Source organism: Rhea americana, unplaced genomic scaffold (assembly GCF_003343005.1).
Source record: "Rhea americana isolate MKP2758 unplaced genomic scaffold, rheAme1 scaffold_0, whole genome shotgun sequence".
Taxonomy (NCBI): domain Eukaryota; kingdom Metazoa; phylum Chordata; class Aves; order Rheiformes; family Rheidae; genus Rhea; species Rhea americana.
In genome coordinates this window covers 6,754,479-6,767,044 of record NW_028185037.1, presented here as the reverse complement: position 1 = coordinate 6,767,044, position 12,566 = coordinate 6,754,479, and the positions used below count along the sequence as shown (strand labels likewise).

Sequence of the window (12,566 nt, the reverse complement as noted above, 5' to 3'; positions counted from 1 at the left end):
AGTCCAGGTGGAGGCCAGTCACTAGTGGTGTCCCTTAGGGGTTGGTACTGGGACCAGTACTGTGTAACCTCTTTRTTAATGRTCTGGATGATGGGACTGAATGGAYCTTTGAGAAATTTGGGGATGACCGTAAACTGGGAGAAGTGGCTGAGACACGAGGTGGTTGCGCTGCTATTGGGAGGGACTTTGACAGACTGGAGAAACGGGCAGAGAAGAATGTCATKAAGTTCAACAAAGGGAACTGCAAAGTCCTGTGCCTGGAGAGGAATTACSTCTCGCACCAGTACACGCAGTGGGCCAACAGGCTGGAGAGCGTCTTTGCAGAGGAAGAGGTGGAAWCCTAGTGGACAGGAAGCCCAATGTGGCAAAGGTGGCCAAGGGTATTTTGGGCTGCATTAGGTAGGGCATTACCAGCRGGTCAAAGGACCATGAGTAAAAATAAGATGCTRGAGCATCTCTYATAWGAGGAGAGGCTGAGAGTTACTTTGAATGCAAATATTCTATTATGTGAACAAAAATGTTTTATGTAAAAAAGAATTTGAAGTGAAYTTGAACTGATGTTGAAATACAGAGTGAGAAAGGATGCAATAAGTTTTCTAAAAGTGCTAAACTAAGATGAAGTGAAATCTCAAACTTTTTTATTTATTAAACTGAAGAAATTTAGTTGATCCTTTTAAACTTACTTTTTAAAGTGGGAAAAGCTCTCATCTCAAATTGTTTTGACAATTTTAGAACCATAGTCTTAACTTAGATGGATTCAAAGGTTTATTTAGTTGGAATGAAAGAATTTGTAGTGTCATCTTCATCGCATTTTTTCCCCACTGAGTGAATTTCTTTCTTGAGTTCATTTTTGTCTGTTATAAAAGTAATCTTTTTTCTTCATATCTTTGAGTTGCTGGGCTTGCCTTTTAAGTGTAAAAAGACAAAATATAAACTAGAAGGAAAAATATCTGCTATAATTTTCAATTTAGCAGTTCAGAAATGGATATTTTTCATTTTTCCATGGACTTAAGAATATTGGGGTCATTCATTCCTAATCCTTTGTCATCCCCAAATGGTTATTTACCATCAAGTCTGAGCTCAAGCAAGATCAAAATGAGCTAGGTACMTATTTACCATAGCGGTGTTTGTACCTGCTATATTTATCAATGTTCAAACGAGTACAGAATGCAAGTTTCAGAAGTAGACATTTTGTATTGCTTCAATGAAGTGTCTCACAGGAGAGTGTTTACTGTTAGTGGGACAAGGTCTTTTGTTACTAGTTAACGTAGGAGATTCTGTATTCCTCATCAAGGAASTAAAACGGTTCTCATTTTAATTACAACAAAGAGCCATCTCTAACTTCTGGAAAGAAAGGAAAAAAATGACTTTGGTGAAAAAGATAAGAATATGTATGTCCTGGCAAAGAAAAGAGACTAATTTTAAAGGCTCGCGTRCTTAATCAAGAAAATGTTCTATCTTAAGGATACAGCATGATAGATTAGATTTATCAAAAGATAAAATCTATGATGAGAAGGAGAGCATTTTACAGCAACTCARTTCAATAAATTACTGATCATTTTGATGTTTGGAGTCTCATATCATAAACTACTGAGTTCTTCTAGATGAAATTTTGTGGGAGGCAAAATTTTCTAGTTGATAGGTGGATTGTGTAAACACAGCAAAAGAGCTTCACATCGTTTTCTCCCAGCTAGCGTGTAACACTACTCTTTCCTTTATATATATGCACAATAGAGAAGCCTGAGGCGATCTTCTCAGTAGGTGCCAGAATGAGCTCTGTTAACTAAACCTGCATGCCATTCTGTGAACCATATCATGCTTATGTCTGAGCTATAGGAATGTGGAAGGCATGTCACACGTTTCTGCGTGTCCATTAGAGTGGAGTTGCTCAATCTAGTGGTCTAGAGAAGAGGCAAAGTCTTCCTTAGGGCTTTGGCCTATGTTACTGCTTCAGATTCGAATGGTTCTTTATTCCAGTTGAGTTTCTCATGTTTGGACAAGCACATGGCAAAAAAAAAAAAAAAAAAAAAAAAAAAAATTCCTGTTTGGAGTATCTGTCTATATGTCTGTTGCTTGTGAAATCAATAATTACTCAGTCTCACGTCATTTTCAAATCTAAAATAGGAGATATCTAACCCAATTTAAATAATTTGTTGGATTTTTCAAGATAGTACCAATTACATCTGGCAGTAAAAAAGTAATCAAAGTTCTGAAACACTTTACTGGAATTCTGTACACTGAAAATAATTCTCTACATATTTCACAAGGTTATTGAAACCTTGGGAAAAAATAACTTATTTTCTTTATGTTTAAAAGTTTGTGATGCAGAGATTAAAAACAAACAGCTGAGTAAAATAACATTCATAATTATCATATGTATAATAGCGTGTCACTGTTTTGGACAAATGTAGATTTAAACTGAATATGTTATTTTTACTTAATTACGTGTTCTTTTTCACTAAAACCAAAACCTATAAGTTTTTAAAAAGTATTATTTTTCTGACATGTATCTCAGAKAAAATAATTTATTTTGAATTTTAATGTATCCGGTACTAGATAAAGGATTTWAAAAAAAATAGTAACTAGGTGCTTGACTCCTAAATGCTATTTAGCTGCTTTGAAATAGCTACAAATGACTCAATGCTCTGTGCTATAAGACTAACTACTTATTATATGTAAATTAATTAACATAATACTACGCCTCTGGCTGAAAATGATGTTTGCTGGTATGATTTTGTTGGGATTTTATTGAGATATCATAAATACTTGTGCAGTTTCTCATTCTCCAACTCTGAAACTATTCCCCAGTTCAAAGAAGATTCATAAGAGTTGATTCCTCAGGGTTCAACCCCCTTAAAGGTTGATGCCTAATAAAGTGAGATGTAAATAAGGAAAGAGTGCTGTACATTATTGGTCTCAAAGATACTTAATTTCTGTTAGTCATGTGAATAAGGACAATAAGAAAGAGGGCAGACCTGTACTAGTGCCTCTAYTTGTAGCTCCACACACAGCAGCTATTTGGCCTGTAAGCACAGACGAAGCTCAGAACTAATCATAGACAGTGCAACAACATATTCAGCAAAGCAGGTAGGGRTTATAGGAGAGAGCTTAAAAATGAAAAGAGGTGAAGTCTGCAAGGAGTTTTGGGGAGGAAAAAATTAGGGAAATATATTTCCAGTCTGTAAGAACCCAAGCTGCTCCAGGAACAACTTGTGTTTGTTACCTATGCGTTGAAAGAATGAGTGGCAGACTGAAGTGAATAGCTTGTCATAAAAAATGTAATAAATTCCTACAAAGTAGAAACACATGAAGAATCACTGTGAATGTTTAATCCAATTACAGAATGATGTTCTTCCATACTGTTCTGAATATTTGTACATAAATAGCAGCTAGAACAAATTATTTGTAAAATACTGAAAAAACAAACGTTAAATTTTTTAACACTTTTTTTAGTGCTGATCAATAAAAGTTATCCTGTGAAGACTTTCACATTTTCTTTCTTGCTGTCTCTGGGCTCAGAAGGTCAGTCTGACTACTTTAATTCTTTTCTTAGGAATCAKTTCTAACATCTAGTCCTATATTGTAAAAATCACAATAAGGAAGATATCATGCATGAGAAGTACAAGCTCATTTCTATTCTCAAGTTGTTTCCCCCTTATTCTGCCAATTTATGTGCTCCTCAGAGATGTCTGCTCCACTTGCCTCTGTCAGTGCCATCTTTCTCRCTAATTTTCTGCCTTTGGCAAATGTTGCAGAGTTCTGTATTTTGTCCAGAACCCTGTAACAATACAGTAGCTTCCTCTTGCCTCCTGCCTTAGTTTTCATAAGGCACCTTATTCATGGAGCTCTTGACATCATCTTTGCTAGGGTTTCTTTAGTTCTTATTTGCTTGAAAATTAGTAATGCTTATTTCTTGATTGCAGCTGGCCCTTGTGGGAGGATTGTCACTTCTTTCATTTGTAGCCATTACTACAAGGGAAGAGATTGTCTACCTCTTGAACAGCAGCACAGGAAATACTAGTAATAAGGCTGTTTTGGAGTTGAGGCATTAGACTGAATCATCTGAAATAATTTTCTTCATTCTGCCACCRACTGCATAACTTTGAATAAATATTGAAGAGATAACAAGCTCAAAAGATATGCTCTGGATCTCAATAGTTGTTAATTTTGTCCACTGGACCTCATGTTGAGATTAAATTAAGGTCTTCAAGACAGATCCCATCCTTTTACATTTGTACAGTCATAATGTGTAAAAAGAGTGCTTTGACAATYGTTTGAGACTTATTAGTCTATAAATGTCAATGTCTGAAACCCACGTAGAGAAGTTGTGCTTTGTACATTGTATATTAGGGCATAGTATCAGAAGTTTCTGTTGTATCTACAGCTTCTGAATATAAAAAATAATGCAAATGTAGTTGTTCATCTGGTAAATTTAGATCTGATCTGAGTACAAAGGGAATTCCTGAACATTCTTTCCTGAGAGACCTTGAAGGAACAGGTTACTGTTTCCTCTTTGAGTATTTACTGGTTATACTACTACATAAGAGCGTTGCTTTAAGTTCCGTTAGAAGAACTTCAATAACAAGCTCAAAAGATATGTTGTTTTATTGTTTATTCTTTCACTACAGGGTAGCAGGATAACTCTGTCTTGCCATTCTCATGTGATAAATTATTCTGTTGAATACAGGTGGCTGTTGAATGTTTTTAGTCATCTAGATATGTCTAATAGAGTTCTGATCTGAAATTCAGTGTAATTAGACTGTGAGTAAATAAAAAATAATGAAATTTCATAATTTAAGTATTTTAACTGAACTGTGTCCCTGTGCTTCTCAACTTTTTCTGTACAGGGACAGTATTTCCTTCCCTGTTAGCACTACAGTAAAAGAAAAACRGTCATGATTATTTAAACTGAGAGAATCTTTTCCTAACATTGCAACTTGAAGGTTAGGATCCTCGATCTTAGACAACCATTTGTATGCAAACTCCATATCCCCTTTTGTTTGTGTAATGGGCATAATGTTTCCCTAAATGTTACACCAAAAACCTAAATTGCATGTTTGGGATGTATTAGCTACCTACTGAGCTGTTGATCAATGTGATAAAGCRTAATGCATTCTAATATTTTATCAAGTAAAAAACATTAAGCAGTTGAAAAAGAAGATCCAGTTTTGACCTTGTCTGACACAGTCTGCTATGTATGCTTTGAATCAGTATTTTCTATTTCTTTTTTTATTTTCAGATTAATCTTGGAAGCAACCAGTATCTTTTCTCAGTTGTTGTGGATCCCAAAGAAATGCCTTGCTTCTGTCTGAGGCATGATGTTGATGCTCTTCTCTGGCAGCCCCATTCTGACCAACCAGAGAACATGTGGGAACACATTGCAACTTTTAATGCTTTAGGTATGAAATTAACTTCTGTGTCACACTTCTCTGTCTGAGACTTTTCTGCTTGATTRCTCTTAGTTTGGCTTCTGTTGATATTCGCTTAAATTTGAACTGAAAGATATTATTATTCTGTTRATAACAGAATGCTAGCTTAATTTTTAGAAATACTAGAACATGAGAGATAAAGGATGTTTATGCCTGGAGAGGAAAATAAGCCTCCTAAAAGCTAGGAGTATGAAATGATCCTAGTACATAGTAGGTTAAAGAGAAACTAAAAGAAATACTTCATATATGTGTAGTTAAGTCCCTGTWCTGAAGTTAGACTGGCAGAAATGTAAAAAAGTATGATTGTGAAGAGCACCTAGTTATTTACCTATTCTTGCACTTGAGCCTGGGACTCTGTTTTTAGCCACTGTTAGTACCAGTATCCTGAGAATYCTCAGAAGCAGAAAAATTTGGAAAAACAAATTTTTTGACCTTTTTGACTTTTTGATTTTTTACTTTGAAAAATATGGATAAAAGGATAAGAATGACCTATCAAATCAGGCAGAATGGTTCACATAGCCCAGTGTTTTATCAGTTAACTAAGAGACAGATAAATAAGTTTTCATGAAATTAATCAAATGCAGAATATATTTCTGCTGTGACAATTACAGTCTTCCTGTTCTCTAGATGCTCTTTGGACTGATCTTTAATAATTTCACGGGAGTGACAATTTATTGCTTCCCTTCTCCAAATAAAATTGTTTGACTGCACCAATATCAGTTAATCTGCATCCAAAATGAAAAGAAAATTACTAGCCGTTCTGTAGAGCTTATGCAGGTTGCCATAACACTTAATTGGTTTTATTCTGTTTTTATTATYTATTCTGTTTTGTATGTGAGTTATCTTTTTACAGCCTGTTATGTTAACTTAAGGTCAAATTAACCTGGAAGTAGCTTAACAAGGATCTCTAWTAGAGAGATGAATTCTATAATTTGCTCCTCTTTTTTTTTTTTTTTTTAACCTATTTCAAATTTAATAGTTTTGTGGAAAAAATGGGAGACAAGGACTAAGATATCTTTTTTAAAAAAATGTATTAGTTTCAAGTTTCTATACTAACTTTGTAGTATTGCTTTAAGAGTATGTTTCTATTACTTTGAAAGGAAAGGAAGGAAATTGATATCTTTGAGCTTTTCATACMTATGGTGATAAAACGAACACTGTTCCTTCACTTCTTTCCCCTAACTGTATTACCATTTTACARTATTGCATTGAAATATACACTTCTGTACTAATCTAGTTCACCTTTCATTGCCAGAGGTGATGCCTGTCATTAGCTCRTTTATCTACAATGGAATTTAAAAGTGCTTTTAGAGCTAGTAATGAAAATGAGTAATAAAAACATACTTTCTAAATTTAAAACCTAATTTTTCAAAACCTACAATGTTCATTATATTGACCAAAACAATACTAGTTAGCTCTATTTCYTTATTTTTCTGTTTATACTTTGGGGATTAGTTTTTGACAAGCAGTACAAAGATGACTGAAAAATTATTATTTGGGACCAAGATTTTTTGTTCCTTATATCTATCCTGACAGCTTACTCTTGAAAAAAGTGATTGGTTTTGGATGAATCTTTGGCTGCTTACAAATAGCTTATAATGATTTGCTGATATTTGAAGGAGCAATGCTTGTTCTTGTCCCTTCTTACCACAGCTTATCAAAGGAACATCTATTTTTCATGACTACTCATCAGTCTGGGTATAGTCTGCTATAAGTTCCCTGCTGCTAACATAGACCCCAAAATTATGGTCTGTAGACCAGAAAAATAGAGGGATAGTGGTGTTTATTTTTAAAAAAYACAAATCTAAAAATCTGTGATTTTCTTTAAGGGAAATCCTATTTAAATACAAGTCCTCTGTCTCAAACGYCCCTTCACCTGGAAGGCTATATTTAAATCCGGCTTTTCTTGTTTGTGCTAGAGTTTAGAAATATGAAATAAATTAATGAATTTGAACTTCAAAAATTTTCATAGTTGGTCTGATGTTTCCTAGTAGAGCARTTCAGTCAATTGATTGTCTAACTATATATTTACTAATTGTTTACCAATGAAAACTATCAAGGGGTGTTAAATTTGAAAAGAAATCCTATATTGGGGGTGGTAATGTGCATTTGAAAATTTAGGCAATTCAGGATTATTATTGAAACAAGCTCATCTTAGGCATGAAAATCCTTAGCTGAGGTATGAAGGTATTTTGACCATTACCCTATAGAGATACTGACAAAGAAGGATGGCTGAAAAAGGTGAACTCTAGCATACTTGCATCTTTCAATGATATCTATTGTCATGCATTGTTCAATGGCAATGGAGCTAACAGTATTTTGGAAAGATAGATCACTTTGCAAAGATTGTATCTCAAGTGTCATCACAAAAGTATGAGAGGATATCTGTTTGAAAGAAGTCTGTTTCTTAATTAAGTTCTGTAAAGAAAAAGAAAGTGATATTAGCAAAAATTACAGCAAGTTGAAGAGTAGCTCATATTTTTTGAGTCAGTTCTAAACAGAAGGCAAGTTTAAAATCAGGTAGACCGTAAATCTGAAAGTGTTAATTACAAACTAGGATGTGACAGGGGAAGAAAAGGATTATTCTAGTTAATCTTCTAATATTAGGCCAGGATGCATCTCCATGTCTTATGATCCCCACTGAGAAAATAGAAGACCTTGTGAGCCAGACATGTCCTAGATAGAGATACCGTCCCTGGCTATATATACATATGCTTTAAAAACACCAATTAGGAAGGTATACAGAAGAGTTTATATATTGGTATTCCACTGGTTAAAGCATAATCTCCGAAACTATTGCCTTATTTCAATGACAATATATATTTCTTTAACATAAATTTCTTTCTGCTTTTAACTACTTGCTTATTATTTTTGAAGCTAAGCTTGATTTTGATATAGTGATTGGAATTGGTATTGAAACCATTATATTGCTTCTCTCTGTTTCTTTATATCTTCTTGGGCTATGCAGGTTATGTCCAAGCATCAAAGCAAGACAAGAAGTTCATGGCTTGTGCCCCAAATTATTCCTATGCAGCACTTTGTGAATGTTTGCGACGAGTTTTCATCTATCGCCAACCAACTCCTCTCTCCACAGTCCTCTACAACAGGAAGGAGGGAAGACAAGTGGGACAGGTTGCTAAGCAGCTAGTAGCGACCCTGGAAGCTAATGATCCTATCTTAGGCTTTCAGGCTACAAATGAGAGGTTATTTGTTCTCACAACGAAAACYTTGTTTTTAATAAAGGTAAACACTGGAAATTAATTTAGTATATCCTGTTGTTTGTGTTCACAATTGGTAGAAGAAGTAACTAGGTAAAAACTGAGAAGTTCATGCTGAAGTTTAAAAGAAAATGTAACATTTTATAAAGAAATCAAAATTTTTAATTAGAAAGCTTTTCATCTTTGCTATCACTGAAGTAAGCTTTKGGAGTTTTTCAGAGACAAAGTCTCTGTGCTATCAGTTTTCTTAAAGCTATTGTCAGAGACTGATACTGCATAGGCAAATAGATTAATTTGTTGTTCTTTTCTATATGATTGTATTTGCCACACTTCTGAAGCTTGAGAATTCATTTCTGTTTCTAATTGCCACTGTTTACCTCTGAAGGAAATAAATAAGGAAATAAAGTGCTGAATTACAAGCAAAACAAAGAACAGTGTATCATAAAAATTTCCAAATTCAAATTCAGTTGGTCAAAAATGATTCAATATTTCAATATTCAAGGTTATTGAATGGAATATGAATGGAATATTACATTTCTTACGCAGGTATTGGATTCAAGTGGAAGAATTACATTGTATGTGCAGATTTTTGATTATTGATCTGTGACTTACTCATGTTTGCGGTGAAATCTGATTGTATTTTAAGAGACACTGTAGTAGCTTTTCATAACTATTCCTTATAGCAAAAATAAGTGTGAATGTATATCTAGTCATTATATATTGAGCAGTACAGGTCAAGGTCTAGTTATAATCTCAGTTGTCATTTTCATCTCAGGTTGTACTTAAGTGACTAATTTACAGCTAGGAAGTGGCTAAYGGAAAATGCACCTATCTAAACCTGAGATGTGCAACTCATCAAGTGCTGCTTCTGCCTTTAGATATCACCATAAATGTGTTACTTCTTAGCCATTCTGCCTCTGATGCACAAACCAAATGTGGTATGTTTGCCCAGTAAGAGTGCACTGACCATGAGGATGCTCTAAAGTTTCCGTTTAACAAACGGACATTGTTAATCTGTTGAAAAGTTGTATCTGGAGATTGTTTCCTATTTTGAAACAACAACATCAATACAGTTAAACAACAAAAGGTCAGTTGTGACAGTTGCACTGTATTTTGTAATTTTCGTTTACAACTCCACAGCAAAGAATCTCTAATCGATATGTTGCATGCTATGATTAGTGGTACCAAAGTACTGAAACGAACACAAATGCAATGAGTGGCTTAGCAGTTCGCATCTTTTTTTCAATATTTCAGACCTCAGTGAAAATCTATGAAGAGGAAAAGATATATTCCTTTTTGTGGACTATTAAGTTTTTAGTTTTGACTACTTTGACTCTCCTTAAAGTTTTCCAGACCTATTCAATGTAGTGATTGAACAAGATACTGAGAATTTAGAGGGAGACAGCTTGCCAACAATATAAAAAAAAAAAAAAAAAAAAAAAACTCTTCAAGGAGCCTTTCTTCTTCCTGACATCAGTATTATATTTTATATCCATTATAAGATTTTCCTTATTCTTACCTACGTAAATTAAACCAGACTTGAGCCCTAAATCTTCCTCCTTATTCTGTTTTTTAAAAATTGTCTTGAAGATGCTTTTTAAAAAAGACTTAATGAAAGTGTTAGTGTTTCATAAATGTTTTGCTTCTAAATTTTCATTATTGAAAAAATAATGTTGAACAAGGTGGTAGAATTCATGCAGCAATTCTTTAGAAAAAGATTTTATACAGTTAATTACTTTGCAACATAAAATGCATTGAGTTTTATGCGAATATTACTTAGTTACCTGAAATTCCTCAATTGCAAACACAGAGTAAAGAACAGATAATGGATTTGGGGGGAATGGAGGAGGGAAGAGAGAATGAGATTCATAGGCAGTATGCTTTTGTCACCTTACAATATTACAGGAAGCTTCAGGACAGATGAGAATTTCAGCTGTTTGTCAAATCCTACTGACTGTGGAATAGATATCTAGAAACAGACTTTGGTAATCTTCTGGAACAGATTAAACAAAGTGAAATAAAATGATCAGCTCTTCAGAGGCTGTGTTATAATACACAGTGAGARAAAAGGTCCTGCCCACATGCGTGTGATTCAAAGGAGTACAGGTTTGCTCCTAGGTACAACTGAACATGGTGAAAAGGTTTATGCCTTGGTCTGTGTTGCTCATTCGTTAGCAATGGTGCTGTATCCACAAAGGATGTCAGACCACTCATACAGAAAAAAAAATAAAATGGATTAAGAACATTGTATTTAAGACTTGTTGCCTTGAGGAACTGTGCATACCGTTGTGCAGCAAGATACTATAATGAAATGGCTGCAAGCCACCAGGAGACTTTTACTAACATCAGTATTTCCATTTCTATGTTCACTTAAGGCTTATTTGCTTAGCATTTTAATGCAGGCTCATACAAAGAATATGCAATATTATGTGGATATTTAAAAGGGGTGGTTTTTTGAAAAGCATAGCCTGATTTTTCTGGGATTCTACCTCTTGAAATCTTAGATTTTAAGACACAGTACTTCCTGAGAGGTGCCAATCAACTGAGATCCATTCACAGAATTTCTAAGAAATTATTTCAATAGTACACATTTACATTATTTATTTCAAAMATTGTTTTCCCTGGCTGATTATCTATTTGGAATGTATCATGTATTCTTCTACAAGTTCAAAAAGAATGGAAAAAATGTTAAATTTTATTAATAAAAATTTTTGTAATTATTTAAAAGGATCTTTGTTCATTTCAAGCATGCATCTTTTACATGCTACTGAAACAAAACGGAAAAATAGAAACAGGAAATTCCTGAAAATAGGACTTGATATGTTAAGGAATGTTTTGTGTTCGGACAAAGTTCTCGTGGGTGCCTGCACTGCAATGTGATGTTTGTTACCAAGACTTGTGCTATTGTRTTCCTTGTTCACGTCTCTCAAAACCCTTATACTGTCTTTTTTTTTCTCTCATGTCCCATATCTGCCAACATACAAATTTAATTTAAAATGTAATTACTGAAGGAGATTGATATGTAGTCAGGTGTATTCTTGTGTACACATTAGTGCACATTCCATTCTTTAATCCTGTCCTTGTTGCATGTAATACTCAACTGATCTTTACAGACACTTTTTGATGAAGAAGCAGAGAGATCTRTGCTTCCTTCTGCTCCCTTTTCCTCAACCTCTGAAGGTATTTTTTGTGGGAGTGCGTAGAGGAGAAAGGGAAGGGGTTGGTCTGTATTATGTCCTGTGTCAAAAAGTGGGTCTGCATTAATGAAACAGCAGACACTGTGAAAGTGCTAGTTAAGGTTTATTTTACTGAACGYGAGGGGGGATTTCTTCGCTGTGAGAGTGACRGAGCACTGGAGCAGGTTGCCCAGAGAGGTTATGGAGTCTTCTTCTCTGGAGATATTCAAGGCTCATCTGGATGCAACCCTGTCTACCATGCTCTAGGTGACCCTGCTGAGCAGGGGGGTTGGACTAGATGRTCTCYRGAGGTCCCTTCCAACCTTACTGATTCTATGATTCTATTTCTATTTGCTGTACTTTGTTTTAATAATGGACATTGTTGCTGCTCTAACTCTAGAATTTCCTTGCCTTCTGTCAATTTATATTTTAYGTTCTCATTATGCAAACTCAATATTAAGCAGACTTGAAGTCCAGAGTCAATCATGCATTAGTATATAATAACTATCTTTTACTTGAATTATTTTTGATTACTGTCCCAAACCTGCATACCACAACTTGCTTATGAATCAATTTATTGTAATCACAGTGACAGTAATCTTAAATTCTGATTGTTAATTCAAGATTCTTCTCATTCTATGAGAGAATAAAATGTACATGATCACTTTTCTGATAACTGAATCAGTGGCCCTGGATTTTCAACTGCTTTTCTGTCCACACCTTCCCCTTGTCCCCATTTTTGT

The 12,566-nt window shown here is 34.5% G+C and overlaps 1 protein-coding gene across 1 annotated transcript in view; it reads left to right on the top strand.

Annotated features, from left to right (window-relative positions):
* The window catches only part of NUDCD1 (NudC domain containing 1), a 47,035-nt gene extending 35,661 nt beyond the window's left edge, over positions 1-11,374 (top strand). Inside the window, exons 9-10 of the mRNA XM_085310336.1 lie at positions 5,240-5,399; positions 8,398-11,374. Of these exons, the coding sequence (XP_085166462.1) occupies positions 5,240-5,399; positions 8,398-8,690 (453 nt within the window). The 3' untranslated portion in view covers positions 8,691-11,374. The remainder of the gene's footprint in view (positions 1-5,239; positions 5,400-8,397) is intronic.
* Positions 11,375-12,566: the final 1,192 nt, after the last annotated feature.